At 35.8% G+C, this 16235-nt stretch overlaps 1 protein-coding gene across 4 annotated transcripts in view; it reads left to right on the top strand.

The window, feature by feature from the left end:
- Positions 1–16235, top strand: part of LOC107208068 (uncharacterized oxidoreductase ZK1290.5-like) — a 44818-nt gene that overhangs the window by 11148 nt on the left and 17435 nt on the right. For all 4 annotated transcript variants that reach the window (XR_004498466.1, XR_004498465.1, XM_033516320.1 and 1 more), the window contains exons 2-3: positions 1704–1952; positions 8359–8460. Coding sequence is in view for 2 of the 4 variants with exons in the window: in XM_033516320.1 (XP_033372211.1) it covers positions 1704–1952; positions 8359–8460 (351 nt within the window). In the remaining 2 variants the exon portion in view is untranslated. The remainder of the gene's footprint in view (positions 1–1703; positions 1953–8358; positions 8461–16235) is intronic.

The following is a 16235-nucleotide window of genomic DNA, read 5'->3' as shown; positions in this document are numbered from 1 at the left end:
CTAGTTACATAATTCTGTAATAAAATTCCCGTAGGATTTGAATTATGTAAAATTGCATATATAGTCTTTGCCCATAATTGTAATGTAGTAGCATTGTAATCATCTAAAATTCTTAAACTAAAAATTCTTAAAATTCATGAGGATTTTGAAATAGCTATTTTGAAAACCAAGTTGACTTAGCTGAAGTTATTTTGATGTAAAACAAGTTTTAGAGACATTTATTTCTAGTTGGCTCAGAAGTTAAGCCAAGTAGTAATCATTATTAGTGGCTTTGAAAAAAGAAGATTTAAAGTTTCATTGTTTAGAACATGAAAACTTTGTTTATGTTTGGAAAGTAAATAACTTATGATGTGCATGTCAAAATTGTAGGGATGTAATATTACAGTTTCATCACTTCAAAATCCATGAAGATAAGTCAAGAATTCACTACTCCACATTTCGTTGGTCTCAAATGAAAAGTGAAAATTGTCCTTTTGTGATCAGAAGGATGTTGTGATCCTGATGTGTTTGGGTGGGAGATCACACCATATTGTATCTTAGTTTAAATGACTTTGAGCATTGAAATAAGTACCATGTTTGGAGGGAAAGAGAAGCGTAAGAGCAGGTACACATTTCACTTTAAATAATTCTTTAACCTGGAGTCCTTTATTAATTTATTTAGATTTAGCAGTGGCTGGAGCCCTGTTGCTGTGGCCTGTTCAGGGCCTTGTCTCAAGTCTGTGAGGAGCTGATTTCATGCTGCCTGTTGTTTACGGCGTGAGGGCCTTTAAGTACTAATCAGCTTGGAAGGAGGTGACTTTGGGAGCTGACTGGAACTGGCTGAGCATTTCCTCCAACAAACTGTAGAAAATACTGTTTGTGGGAAGTGTGTGGAGTGAGGGTGAATGGGTGAGGGGCTTATGGCAGGAAAAACAACTAACAGGAAAGGGTAAGTAGAAACATCATCCTCCTTGCTCTCAACCAGTTCTTTATCTGAAGTCCTCCTGCTGGTTGCTCTTCCTGCTGAGTCTCCTCCTCCTTCCGTCCCCTTGACATGCAAAATACACGTCCAGTGAATCCCCACACAATGACAGTGTGACAGGATTTTGTTACTGAAACTCGCTGCATGCCCATTCTGTAACTCGTTTGTAGGATTCCATTGTTTTGGTTACTGCTGAATTTGACATTATGTGAATGGCACCTGCACTGTGGCCCAGCCTGGGATTGTACAATGCAATAATGATCTCAAGCTACCAGGAGTTCAACAGAGTAAAGATTCCGGGATAGACTTTTTGCAAAGTAAATGACTTTAAAAGTTGTTGAGGTTTTCATGGTTTTAAAAATATTTTCATCTATAAATGTTATGCTTCTGTATGAAAATTAAGAGACGTATACTAAATTTCCATCAAGTATGTTTTCTCTTTGACGATATTCAGCCTACCTCCTTGAATCACTTCTCTACATTTAAATGCTGTTGATATTTGATTTTGATGGAGTTGCTTCTGATCAGCACCATCTTCTCCCACTTCATGTATTTTCCAAGCCTAAAGATCAGTCAGTTCCCATTTCTTTACTATTAGAAAATGAAAATTAAATAAGAAGGTTTTCTGACAATAAATATATTTAAAAAAAAGAAAAAGGAAAAAAGAAAAATTTGAAACAATTATAAAATATGCCATTCATAATTCACTGCTGACAATTCACTTCTGCTTTTGTGTGTTTAGGTACTTCCCACCAGGGTGGCTATTCCCATGCCGCAGTGGTCCACGCCCTGAGGAAATGTGGCATTCGTCATATTGACACAGCAAAAAGATATGGCTGTGAATCGCTCATCCAAAAGGCCATCAGAGAGAGTGGTGTGAAGCGAGAGGACCTCTGGATAACTACCAAACTGTGGCACAGTGATTATGGCTATGAAAACACAAAAAAGGCCTGCTTGGAGTCATGTGAAAGACTTGGTGTTGAATATCTTGGTACGGATTTTTACATATAGCTCATTTATTGTGCTTTCCATGGCAGTACTTGCAAAGATGAATAAATTCTGAAAAAAATATTTTTTGTAGTACAGATGGGTCATGAAACCCAAATTCTACCTTTATTTACACATTTGCAGGTATCTTGTTCTGCTCTCTAGGAGTTCACATGCATGCAGTTGAGAGTCCAGTATTTTTTCTTGTTGCAAAGGTTTTGTAAAGGTATTTTTTATTGTTAAATTATTTGAGGAGCAACTACATTAGTTTTCTATATTTTGCTAAAAACACTCAAAACCTATGAAACAAGGATTCATTAACTTTACAGTAATATATTGGGAATGGGGTGACAAAGATGCTGGTTTCTTCTGTGATCTGTTTTCTTTTTCTCAAGGAATGGAGTCCTTTCTAAAACCTACTTTGTAGATCTTTTTTAACTTTTTAAAATTCTGAATACCATCTTTGGTTTGGTCTGTTTGATGGAATATTCTTTGGAGAAAATGTTAGAAGTATCTACAAGAATTTAGAAAACTAAAAGCTTAACTAACAGTGCATTTGTAAATTTACCCGGATCATAAACTCCTTGTCAAAAATGTGATATTATTACTCCCTTATTAGATAGGCAGAGTTGCAGTAATGATGCCAATTAATTCTTTGCAACAAATCATGGGAGAGGAAAATAAACATGATATTTGCTTATTTTATCAATATACTTCAATGAAGATGTGAATTTTGCTGAATTAATAATGTATAATGTTAATGGCAGCTGTCTGCTGTATTCACTGCCTTTTTTTTACTTGAGTACTTTACAAGGTGAACAGGGGAAAATCTATCTGTTAAGGACAGAGATACTTGTATGCACATCTTTGGCTCCATTCTTTCTGGAAATGTATTCCTTAACTTCCTCTACAGGTACAGAATAATGCAAAATGAATGAAAATTCCTTTTTGTTTGTCCTGTACAAATGCAGGTCACTGCTATGAGACCCTCATAAACAAAGTTTCAAGCCCTGAATTTCTCCTTTTAATTGAGAAATAACATTATTCCTCCTCTCTGTTTTCTGCTTGTTACATTTTGTGTTTGCTTTCTTTTTTCTTCTGCTTGCTCTGGCACTGGTGCTGAATGTTGATGAGAGGAAAACTTGACTCACTTCCAAGAAGTCATTTGCAGTGATTCCTTCTGGTACTGTAAGTTGTACTTATTATCTCAGGTAGTAGATTGGACTAAATGCTTGCACAAATACAGAGTTTCTGCTAAACAGAAATTCCCGAAAGAAGAAAAAGAATATCTGAGCGCGAGAAATATGCTGTCACCATGTGAATGAATCCTTGGAATGGCATAAACAGAACTTGTTTGTCAGATGTGTTCAGACCTGAGACTTCTTGTGCACATATTGCCAAGACCAATTTAGGAATGTACAGCTGCCTGCACTATTAGTCTCCATACTAAATTTTTCCTCTTTTTATATTTTTGTTTCGGTTCCTTAATAACCTCATCTATCTTACCTCCTTCTTCACCCTTCTTACACTGATGTGGAGATGTCTCAAAAATTTATAAAGCTGTTCCTGAGCCACTTAGTCTGCTATAGTGACCTAAATCAATGGTGATCAAATAAATTAGAATTCTCTGATTTCATTCTATGGTATTAAACAAGTATGTGGGGATTCACATCTTCTGTAAAGATACATAGTTTGTAAAGAAAACTGAAAGATCCTAAATAATATATCTGTGATGTTAGATCTTTATGTTGGAGGGAAAGTTAGTTATTCAGAAAAGTGCAAAAAGAAAAAGCTACAGGAGCCCTGGCAGCTAAATGTGCAGCTAAGGTCTTTGTTAATTTTCTTGAGTGTTCTTATGAGCTACCCTGTTCATCCATAAAGACTGAATAAGAAACCTGAGAAATAATCTAATAGGAATTAGTAAATCTGTGCATTATCAGCATATGGAATGTGAACTGTTGACAGCAGTCACAGCTTTTTAAGAGAAAAAGTGCTCCATGTAAAATACTTTTTATGAAGCCTTTTCAGTGAATACTTTTCAGACAAATGGTTCTAGGAGACCAGTGTTCCAAGATTTTTATTTGAGCTGGTAGATTATATATCCATGACATGATGGAAATTTGTATTATTTGTGGTCAGTGGTTGTAACAGATACTCTGCTCCTTGCATTTTCTAAATGTGATCCTCAACTAGCAGTCACAGTAAACCAATATGGAATGGCAGCAGATTTTACAGGTTTGGCAGTAGCAGAATACATTCCTTTGGATTTAGATCCAAGCTTCTGACTTCTTGAATGCTGATTTGAGGGTTACCAAATTCATAAACAATTTTATTTTCCTTTTGACTGTTCCAAATTTGTCCCATTCAGGCAAATCTGCCCTATCAAAAATTCCCAGCTGGAGCTGGACAAATGCACTATCAGCATCTTCATTATAATAGATGAACCACATGAAATTAGTTTATCATAATTCAGGTTCTGAAATGCTTCAAAACACTTTGTAGATTGTTTCACATTGATCCTTCTTCAATAGAAGCAAACACAAAACAAAACAAAAAGGATTGAGTGAGAAAGAAAAAATACATCCTATCAAGTACAGTGACTGTTGAGAAAAGCAAGGAAATATGATTCCCAGCATTAAGACAGCTGGGAAGCATTGCAGAATATGCTTTTGCTTTTAGACTTCATAGAAGGCTGGGCTTGTTTTTGATGGGACTCCAAATTTGACTTTTAAAAAAACATTGTATTAGGAATTTGCATAGAATTACAGAATTTTATTTCCACAACAACATCATGTTAGCTTTTAAATGTGTGAAATAGCCCTGTACTTTTCAGTTAAGAGGAAGTGTGTTGATTCTAGGTGCTGCAACCGCTAAGAAGCAATAAGCCATTCTATTTTAAATGTCTGTGTGAAAGCAACTCAAGTGTTAGTTTTTCCTGCACCACTGTGCATTGACATTTAATGACCTTCAGGCCTCTGCTCACTGCTGCACCATTACAGCTTGACTGTCTGCAAAGGATGTTTTAAAAAGCTGTTAAATACGAAACCAGATTGTGAAAGTTTGGAGGTTTTTTCCCTTCTTTCTCCTGATACTGTGAATCAAGGTGGATTTTTTTATTTAAGATTATTTTTAAAAAATACATTCTTAGAAGGCATCTCAAGATATTGATTAATCTTTCCCATGCTACAAGACACCAACCTCATTCTCAACCTCAAAATACCTCAAAAATGTAGTCTTTTCTTAAAATCCTTCAGTGATAAAGTTATGTATTTCTTGATTACTATAACTTTAAGCTATTTCAGTCAATGATTTAAAGCTAATTTCTTGCCTCCAAAAGGAATTTAAGAGTGTTTGTGTTCTCACAGTAGCCCAGGAGGGAAAATACTTTAAGCAAAAGAAAATCTGTGTGTGGGTGTAAGGTGTGAATATGTGTACAAATAAAGATGAAATCACAGACCTTGGTTTGTGAGGTGCTTGTTTTTATTGGCCTGCAGGTATGAGGGAAAGTTTTCTAACAGCTGCAATAGAAGTAAGGTCCTGGCTGTGCTGGGGTGCTTTACACATGACTGCCAGAAGGACTATTCTACTCTTTGTCTATGAGATATGGCACCTTTGCCCCACATCTTTCATGAACACTTTTTGCAGTCAGGAAGACTGTACCTGGTGATCCAGGAGATGCTTTCTAGTCCTAAATGCCAATATTTTAAAATGTGAAGTAATTTTTATTTCAATGAAAGGGCCTAAATTGATGTAAACATAATTAGATGATATGGGCGTGGTGTACCTGGTAAGAAAACCTTTCTACAGTAAGGGACCAACAGCTAATCTTGTTTGCATCAGAGGCCTCAGACACTAATACAGAGAAAGGGGATGTGTTGCATTTTCTTGGATGTCCAAGGCCAGAGATCGTTCAGTTATCAAAGCTCTTGAAAGTCTTTCTTTGGACAATGTTTCAGTTTCCTGAGCTGAGTACAATGCATCTATGTCTGTGGAAATCCATTATGTAACTGTTTCTGTGAGTATTTGCAAACTCTGGTGTCTAACTGAATTGTCAGGCTTTTGAAGCAGTAACTGGCAGTGAAATTCTGCTGAAGTTTGGTTATTTTTGCTAAATGACTTTTTTTTAATAGTTAAGCAGTTCTTATTAGTCTGGTTTAATTCTGGTGTAATTCTTACATTTTTCTGGGAGGTAGGTATCAGATCCCAGTAATTTACACCTGCTTATATATGACACTTGCTTTATACAAGCAAAAAAGTTTAAAAACAAACATGGCAGTCTCTATGCAGGAAGTAACGCTAGTAGCATGTATCATTTTGGATCAAAATGAACACTTGATATTAGCAATTCTTAAAGGTAATCCTTTGGGTTTATGTCTATTATAAATCAGTAGAAATTTTATTTGCAACAGGATGTGAGTACTCCTGAGTTTTGAACATAACTTCACCAAATGCTTTAATCAATATCCCAATACTAGTTTTCAGTTAAATGTCACAGAATTGGTTTTTATTCCAATACCACATATTGGTATTTACTTTTAACAAATACAGCTTCATTGCTCAGAAAAATTAGTAAAGAAGTAATTTAGATAGATTTAGGTCAATAAGACTCCATGTGGAATTGGAAGTGGATTTTATGGATAAAATGGGAAAGAGCGAGCAACTTTTTCCTTAAATGTGATGCAAAACCAGATGCTGCAGGTGATCACATATGAGTGATTATTGGCTTTTCTGAGCTAGTGTATTTAAAAGTCTGAGAGTTTAAAATTGTATTTAAATGGGTGGTTGATATCAGGAAGTGCAAATGGAACTTGTGGATTTTGTGACACATCCAAAATAATGTTTTTCTTCCTACATCTCTAATGTATTTTCTGTACAGAATTCGGTACCATTCTAGTTAGATTCCTAAGGTAAGTAAAGCACTTAGTTGTTGCAATGATGTACCAAAATTGGAGCTGGTATATTATAATTAATTTCATACTACATTTTCATCTTAAATCAAGGTTGAAGTTGTATTTTTAGAGGGACCCATGGTTAGAGTAATCATTGGTGTAATCCTTAAATTGTGAATAAGAGGAATTTTCTTATTTTTTTTTCCCCCATTTTGTGATGATTCCCAAAGCAGAGGATCTGTATTTTCGCAAAGAAGTCCTGTAAATGAACAGTGTCGTGTATTCAAAGAACAAAACACTCTTCTCATTGCAAACAAGTTGGGTTTTTTAGTTCTTTACTCTATTTGAACTGCCAGAAAAGGAATATTATAAAAACACTCCAAAAATGGTACACATCGCAGTCATCTATTTATTTTCTTTTCCCATTTCTCATCAGACTAATATATGCAGCAAATGCCAAAACCTGTTTTACTTGGATACCTGCAGTTATCTGTTTAATCTGCAGTTAGAATTTAAATTGAAATGTAATTGTTTTCCAAGTATCTCTAAATTTCTCCTTCAGAATGTCTAACAGTGTCTACAAACTTGTAAAGGAGTTATAGATTTTTGATTTTTTAAATTTAAATCTGATTTGGAACTCTTGAGTCCAGTACATATACATTTCTTAATTTATGTTGGAAATGCTTCCTTTTTCAATTGAAGGACAGTCTTCTCTTGCAGGAAGACAGCGCACAAAGAGCCTCCTCACAAGGGGCAGTGGAGGGGCAGCACTGCTCCCTTCTCTCTGGTGACCAGTGACCCAAAGGATGGCATGGAGCAGTGTCAGGGAAGGTTTGGGTTGGATGTTAGGAAAAGGTTCTATGATAATTTCATTAGCAGTAAATCTTAATTGTGTTTGAAATCATGCTAACATTCAAAAAAATGTAATAAAGCATAATTTTGTTCTATTAAAATACGATTTTAAAAAATTCCTTTAAAAATTCACAAAGGCTGACATGAAACTTGGACAAAAAAACCTGCATAAAGAATGTGCTATAGCTTCCAACAGAAATTCATAAGTATTCTTTAGAAGGGAAAAAGACAGACCTGCTGCTGAGGTTGTATAAAATATCTGCAGAACTGTCAAATATATTTATCTTCTGTGAAATGGAAGACTTGCAGCACTTCATAAGTAGTAGTCCACTCATAAGTCCAGTGACCAAAATACTTTTGATTTAAACTTTTTGTTATGTGTGGAAAGTTATATTAAGTGCATATGTGACCATGAAATTCTGATTACAGTGACCTAAACATGTGGAACATGTGTGAGTTCGGCTACCCTTAGCTGTTAATGTGATGTTATAGAATTAATTTATTACAACTAACTGGATGCATCCAGTAATGACTACTGAGTAGTAATTGGAATTATTATGATGATCATGTGTTAGGGGCCACTGTGGAGGGAAAATGCTGTCTCATGTGGTTTGATACATTTATTTTTTGGACACTTTAATAAGCAGTCTGGTTCTGTTTCTTTTTTAGATCTTTATTTGATTCACTGGCCTGATGTACAAGTTCTAGGTAAAAGCAATCGAGAGGTCCGAGCTGAAACCTGGAGAGCGATGGAAGAGCTATATGAGAAAGGTGATATAATAACAAAGCCTGTCTTAGAAGAAGGAATTATAGTGTGCTTTGGGATTGGGAGAATCATAGTGAGAGATGTTCAAAAACTTAATTTGAACTGGATGCTCATATTTCAGTGGAATTTGGGTGTGTAAGTTTTGAATATCTCTTTGAAAACTGCAGTATTATTAATTGGGTCCTGCTTGTAAATAATGTGTTGTCAGATTCTGTCCATGAGATCAATAATGATATTCCTGAGGAAATCTAGTGATTCATTGAAATCTCTATGCCACCACAGAACACCATTGAATACTACAGAACATATTTGTAATAACCTTCTCTTTAAGTATAAATCATGCCAAGTTTTGTCTCCATTAGATTTTTTTTATAAGTGAATGATACCATTTTCCAATTTATCCTAAGTTGTGCTATTTTATAACTGCATTTGTGTTTTAAAAGTTAACAAAATAAAGTGGCTAAATAAGGAACAAATACTCAACTGTAGATTCTTTGGTACTAACTTTCGGGAAGAATTTTCGGAGAATGGAGCTACTCCCAAGTTTGGATAACTCACTTTGATTTTCAGTGCACAGCAAATTTCTGTTTATGTTCATAGCTATAGGAAGAGTAGACTGTAGATTTAAGAGGAGGATTTTGCTCCTGAAGTATGCAGAATTATTAGAAATTATGTGAGAGAAGATCCTGTCATGCCATTCTTGGACCATGTGGACCTCCATGTTTAAAGCTTTAGAGAAGTTCCACAGGTGGGGAGAAGACTTCTTGGGTAAAGCAATCTGTCCACTGACCCAGAGCTACTGAAATTAAGTGTTTGTAGCAGGGGAGTTGTACAAAGGCAGTTACAGGCTCTGTGTCACTATCAGCTTTCCCAGAGCCTCTTACACTGCAGTCCTTTGTTTACTTTTGCTGTGCCTCTGCAAACACAGAAGTGAATTATCTTTGTACGTCTTTTGTTCTTTTCATATTGGGCATAAATTGCTAAAAGTGTTTTCTACCATGTAAGACATTACAACATTCAATTTTTAAAGAAGTGCTTCACTGACATAGTATTTCAAAGCATGAATAGCACTTACATCCAAAGATGGATTATTCCACAATGCATTTCATGTTTCCACTGTGAAGGTTTTTTTTTTGAGGAGTGTTTAAGTTACTGCATGCCTTTTGTGCCTAGATATGCCATCTTAATTTGCTGCAAACAGGTTGTATTTTCCACGTTCTATTATTATTCCTATCCTATGGGTGTCATACAGGATCTTTCTTTCTCTGTATCTTCCTAATGGAAAAGACTATAACTGGAAATACTATTGCTGTCCTCACAAACAGAGGGGAAAATTGCTTTTGATCTTTGTCCCTATGCATTATACCTCTTTAAAGATGTCTCATGCTAGATTTATTTTTCCTGTGGTTGCATTACTTCAGTATTGGTATCCAATGTATTTTTTTCAATTTCCATGTTGCTACTCTCAGTCTTTTTCTGAATTTAAGCATTCTGTAGACTCATGATTTGTTTAGCTGAGGATAAATTTTCCAGCTCTGGTTGTCAAAATTACCTCAGATCATTTACAGGGGAAGGAAAATGTAATGGTCTGGTTGAGTCAAGTGCCTTAGAACCTTAACTGCCACACTTTTGCTTTAGGGGATACAGACTGTGGATGTCCTGACCATAACTATGGGCTCCTGAGATGACATGCAGATGTTAACCACTCTGGAGTTAGAAATACAGTGATTCCTGAGCAAAATGTTAAATAATTTGTTTGCATGGTTAACCACTAGATTTTCCACTGAAGATTAAACACTTGCTGCATATCTTTGTGACTTGCTGTGTGTTACGTGAGCAACATGGTAGCCTTGGTTTGAATTAAATGTAGGATTTGGACAAAATCCTTACTTGAGGAAAATAATAAAATCTTCATTGATTAGGGGAAAAAAGTACAAGTTCTATGAGCAAGGGAGTTCTTTGTCTTCTCTGAACTTGACATTAGTTTAGTTCAGGTAGTCATTGGTTCGTGTTTGGAATTCTGTTACTTTTTTTTGGGGATATGTTTATTCTGGAAAAAAAATATAAACTAAATGCTTCACATTCAAATATTGACATTTTAAAAAAATAATTTCCTTCTGAAATCAATTCACAAAGGTAATATTGAAATTATTCAGTTTGGTAGTGGGTTTAGTAGCTAGCTGTGTCCATCCTGAAGAGCATCTGAAAGTGCAGAGACAATAGCAACCGTCCCGTGTAGAAAGAAAATCGGTGTTGTGGAACTGTCTGCAAAACTCATGCAAGAGGGTTAAAGGATGTCAGTATTGACCTAAGATCTGGCTGAAATTACCAAGAATTTCTTTAATCTCTTCTCTCTATTCACAGATAGTTTGAGTGCAGTTATTTGTAAATCTCATTCTTCAATCTAAATCCAGGTTAGTATTTATTCTGCAAAATCCCATCTACCTGGGGCAGGAAACATTATTTTAAGGTACTCTAAATGATTAATTATCTATTATTATTTTCAATTACACTAGAAAGAGAGTAAATAAACTCTTGGTACTCAAGATTGTAAAAGTATTTAATGGAGGGGTTTTTTTTAGTGATTATATTAACTTTTAGATTGGTCACATTGGTCAACAGCTGACACAAGCAAAATACCAACTCCATCTGTATTCAAAGCTTGGAGAGGATTTTTTTTAAGTTATGTCTACGAAGATTGATTCAGGTTCATGTGAGAGCCCACACAGCTGCTGGGACACAGAGCTGTCATATAATGCCTTGCAGGGCTCTGGCCTCAAATGTCTTCCTACCTGAGGATAGACAAAACTTCTGTGTCTCTGCCCAAACCAGGCAGTGTGCACTAATTTATAAGACCATGTCCCCAGATAATATAAACTTTGTGCAACAATTTTTAAAAATCTGAATATTTTTCAGAATTATTAAAATAAATATCTTAGGAAGCAGAAAATTTGCATAAAGAATTAAACAAAACTCATACTGAGTCTGATTTTCATAAACTCCCAAGTACCTCTGGCTGTAGAGGCTCTATTGCCACAGGTTTATTGCTATTTGAAGGCAGCAGGTGCCATTGAATTTGTGGAATTGATAGATGTGCTTTCATTGAGATGTGTGGGCATCCTTAAGTTTACTGTTTCTTAATCTGTAGCTGCTTAGTAATGCTACTTATATGTACTGCTAATGCAGGTTTGGAGTTGAGCTGTAACATCAGAATATTATCATAAATAGAAAGTAGTAGTTTCAAGTGATGAGAGAGATCCTTTGCTATCACTGAAAAATCCCCTCTCTGGCTTACCGCTGTTTTTTTTTATTTCATCAAAAGGGATTTGAGGTTAGCATTTTGTGAAAGACTCTTTTGTCCTGATATGACATGAACTTGAATTATGAATTATTTAAAATGATGATCTGAATAATGTTTGTAGGGATCTGGTTACCCTCTCCAATTGATTGCTCACCATACTGAAGTGTTGGGCTGCACTGCTTGGATCCAGCATGATTTGGAAACTAACTGGAATGTGGTTACTGCCCCATGGCTGGAGTCTTAAGAGCACTTGAAAGAAGGTTTTGTGTTTTAGCACTCTCCCCTGTGCTTGAATCCACTGTTCAGCTGCCTAAGGCAACTGAGCAGCTATCTCAAGATTGCACTTCAGGTTAAAAACAATTTCCCAGAATCCTCAGGGGTGCCATGGCAGATAAGTGAGCATACCCAAAAACACTCCTAGGGATTCTAAAGCCAGCGTTGGCTTTTACTGTAACACTGTGACATACTACATTAATTATCTGTGTTAAAATAACACACCCTGGAAGTTTTACTTGTTCAGGTGTTTTAATCCTTCTGAATTGCATCTGGAATATGGTCCTGTGTCTTTCTGGTTTGCCCTTGAGCTAGCAAGTCTTTTGCTAAACATACTTATCTTTTCTTCTGGCTAAATCCTTCAGTAGTTTCTTAGAGTCTATTAAATGTTCTACCAGCATCTTTCCCACTTGAACCTAAAATTTGTATTTTTTTACCCTCTATCTTCTCTTTGCTACAAAGGCAAGATTATACTTTTAGTCTGTTTTTGTAGTATTCCTAAAGTATAGACAGAGCCAAGTCATTAAATTCGCTGGTTTCCATTAATGTTTTTCCAGGAAAAAAATGTGATAGAGTTCTGGTCAGCAAAGGTAGATAGATATTTAGGTGGGTAGATATTTATGGTGGTAGCCAAACCTATAGCAGTTGTATCATTCCATATCATTAATCAAACAGACAAATTTTATGCACATTTCCCCAAATCATACAGAAATTATTAGAATGCTTGTTTCTCATAGTGATGAATTACAGCACTGCTTTATTCATGAGACCTTCATGTGCTGATTAAGAAAGAATTCAAGTGCAGAGATTTCTGTTTTGTTTTACAGTCTAACATACGTCTTCAGACCCTGGGATTTGCATGCATTTAGGCCTGACCTTGCCTCCAGAGGGAATTGTGCCAACTCTTACAGTAGCTCGGTAGCTCGGGGATCAGAATTCTGTACCTGGTCTTGGTAGTCAGCCCCAGTGATCAGATTTTTTTAATGAAAAAATTCTTGAGGAGCTTCTACTGATCAGCCATTGCAACTTCTTAATGTTGGGAGTTAAAAACAAGTGAATGGCAAAGAAGAATTATTTTCTTTACTGGTTTTAGAATTTTAGTAGGTACCTGAAAATATAAACTAAAGGAGTTGGAATGGAATTTAGGATAGTGTTTACCTGAACTAAAAACTGCCATTAAAAAATCCTGTGAGACTTCTGATAGACCAAACTGATAGCTCTCTATTCATAGCAGAAAAGATCTTGTTGCTAAACTGACTTCTAGTACCTCAGGAAAACATAGTTTTAATAATTAGTTTATTTAAAAGCTGTTAAATTCTTTTTTTATTATTATCTTCTCTGACTTTTTAATCTGTTCCAGTTTGATTGGAGCTGTTTCACAGGAGCCAGATTACTCAGGTCACAGTCAGAGTGAAGAAGACTATCTTCACTGCAGTGCTGAGAGGTAGAGAATTCTAGACCTGCGTCTTTGTTCAATAGCCTGCATTTGTGTTTTCATGGAAGTCATGGAAAAAAACAGTGCTAGGGAAAAGGGAGGAAAAAATTTCTAAAACTTGGTCAGTGAGACATTTGTGCATAATAACTGGTTATTTCTGTTGTAACAGCTGAAATCAACTAGAATACTTGTAATATCAAGGCTATGGTTTAAATTTTTGTGGTCTCAAAATTGTCCTTTTGTGGAATTATCTTCTCCAGTACCTCAGAGCAGAGGCCAGGCTGCCTACAGAGTCCATTCCAAGATACATACATCGAGTCATGTATTCCTTTGACAGCTGCAACATTCCTATATAGGCATTTGTCGACTGGCAGATGAAAGCAGGGTGGCAAACTACTCTGACATGGGGAATAGTCACTGTATGTGCTCACTGGTAATTGGGCTGTTCCTAGAAAAATGACCCTTTCCATAAGCAGTGTCTTTGATGACCTTGATTTTGACATTGTGGCTAGCTCATCATCTCAGCAAGCTTTTCATACACATATGCACATGATTACTCATCCCTCTATCTAAAAATGCTGGGAAGAATGAGGGCTTCCAGCCAGGGCTTTTTGCCTGAAGTTGGCAAGAGTATACTGTGGTGGTTGTTGTGGGTTCAGATCCCACTAGAACTTACAGCCATTTTACTGAAATTGTTTGCTTATCTTTTTAATGTTTAGCAGTGCAGTTTATGCATACACAAATTATTCTTACTTGCATCAGAAATTCCTTGATGTGTCTTGACATATATTTATGTTGTGATTATGTGTGTGATTTGAAGAGAATCTCATAAAGTAACAGAAATTGTTTTTGTAGCTTTTTTCTTGCAAAAAATTTGTTTTTTAAAAATTCCAAGTGAGAAAAGATATCTAATCCACCTTAATATTCTTATCATCTTCACTGGTGTAGACAGTTCTGTCATCATATTTTCTTTCTCCATTATCTATCTGTTCTTAAAAGTAGGAAGGAAAAAGGTTCAGTGAACCAAATACAGTTTTTGTGCAGGTGGCACATATTTCTAGCACATCCTTTGCTAGGTGACATATTCTGCTTTAAGTCTATATGATGAACACCTGACAATTCGAACTTGTGTTATAGCTCCACAAAATGTTTGCGTCAAGTGTGTTTATGGTGGTAGAAGTCAGATGTGAATGTTCATAAGTGGCACTGAAGTTTTAATAAGCAAAAGCACATAACTTATTTGCCTAGAAACGGTTCTTTTTCATGTTGATAATATTCTGGCTGCATAAATGAGGATGTCTTGTGGGTTGTTATTATGAGAAGCACAGTTCAGAGATGTGTTTTCATGGGGAGGTGGTTGCAGATCGGTGAGGATTTTGGTTTTGCACCACACCCTCTTCAGCAGATAAGACAGCAATAAAGACATGGAAAAAAAATGTTGCACATATTTATGTTAAAGATCATACAGAAACCTTCATAATTTTAGTATCTTATTTAAAAATAAGAAATTACCATAGGAAAAGTTCTTTTGGTGCAGATGTAAAAGTGAGAATGAAGCTAAACTTGAATTAATGTCTCTGCTCATTTGTTTTGCTCATTTTTGTTTCTTCATCTCAAGGACTTAATGGGTAATTCTAAGTGTAAAAAATAAATCTTCAGAAGACTTTGTTTCATGACTTATTGTAGTGTATGGTTTATGCCTTTTCTGCTAGCAAGTGAATCCTTTTTGTCAAAACTGTAAATAAGCGAGCTAAGCAAAAAGATTTAAAGCAGATGTTCAGAGTTGTGCAGCCATACAGATGTGCCAACAGGTCCCAGAGTGAATATAAGAACTCTTGTGAAGAAGGCAGTGTTGAAATATCTTTCAAAGGAAAGTCCTTGTCCAAAATAACAGGTTTTTTTCTCAATAAATAATGTACACGATTTGTGGAAAAGGCATAATTTATCTGTTTTGCTTATGTTGAAGTAAAGCCTTAGATTCTTAACTATTTTAAATCAGTATTGATTTATTCACATTAGTTAGGTTGCTGTTATTCATACTACTTGGGAATCATTATTTGCTCTGATACAGAACTCCAGAAAGTATTCCAGTTCAGGAAACTCTGCCATCATAGTTATAGGGGGAACAAACTATTTAGAATCTTAGTATGTGCCGTCTGTAATACTTTCAAAGTGCTACTTTTAGGGGTACATATTTTATTAGCTTCTAGACAGGTTTTGATCACATTTTCATATGACAGTGTGTAGTGGCATTAGTGAATTAAGGTATGGTGAGATTGATTTTGTCCCATGTAATGGATTGAGTTTTTTTATCTGGTCTGATCTGTAATGTCAGCTGTAAGGATAAAAATATGTCAACATAACTAAAATAACATTTCACTGAAGTAGTTAGAATGAGCAGCCAGGATCAGAGGCAATGTGCATTAAGCCAGTACTATGCTGCATTATGCTCTTTAGTTAGCCATTTAACTGTTGTGGAAACTGCCTACTTGTACTGAGTTTTCAGTCAGGAAGTTAACAATTGGGCTCCTACTCATGGCTGCTCTCCTCTAGTCCTCACAGTTTATCATGATTCACATGTGACGTGTAGCAGGAGTAATGGTCACACAGTTGCAGACAAGCACCTCTACTGTGTCAGAGAATAGGCTAAAAAGAAAACCATTGGAGGAGGAAGTACGATTTGTATATTTGCAGTTTTGCCACAGTCTTCCTGTGTGTCTCAGAGAGGGGCACTTAGCCTTCTGGTGTCTGTGTTTCAGCCAGTGCTGTGG

The sequence above is a fragment of the Parus major genome, chromosome 8 (genome assembly GCF_001522545.3).
Source record: "Parus major isolate Abel chromosome 8, Parus_major1.1, whole genome shotgun sequence".
Lineage (NCBI taxonomy): Eukaryota > Metazoa > Chordata > Aves > Passeriformes > Paridae > Parus > Parus major.
This window is presented reverse-complemented; position numbering and strand designations above follow the sequence as displayed.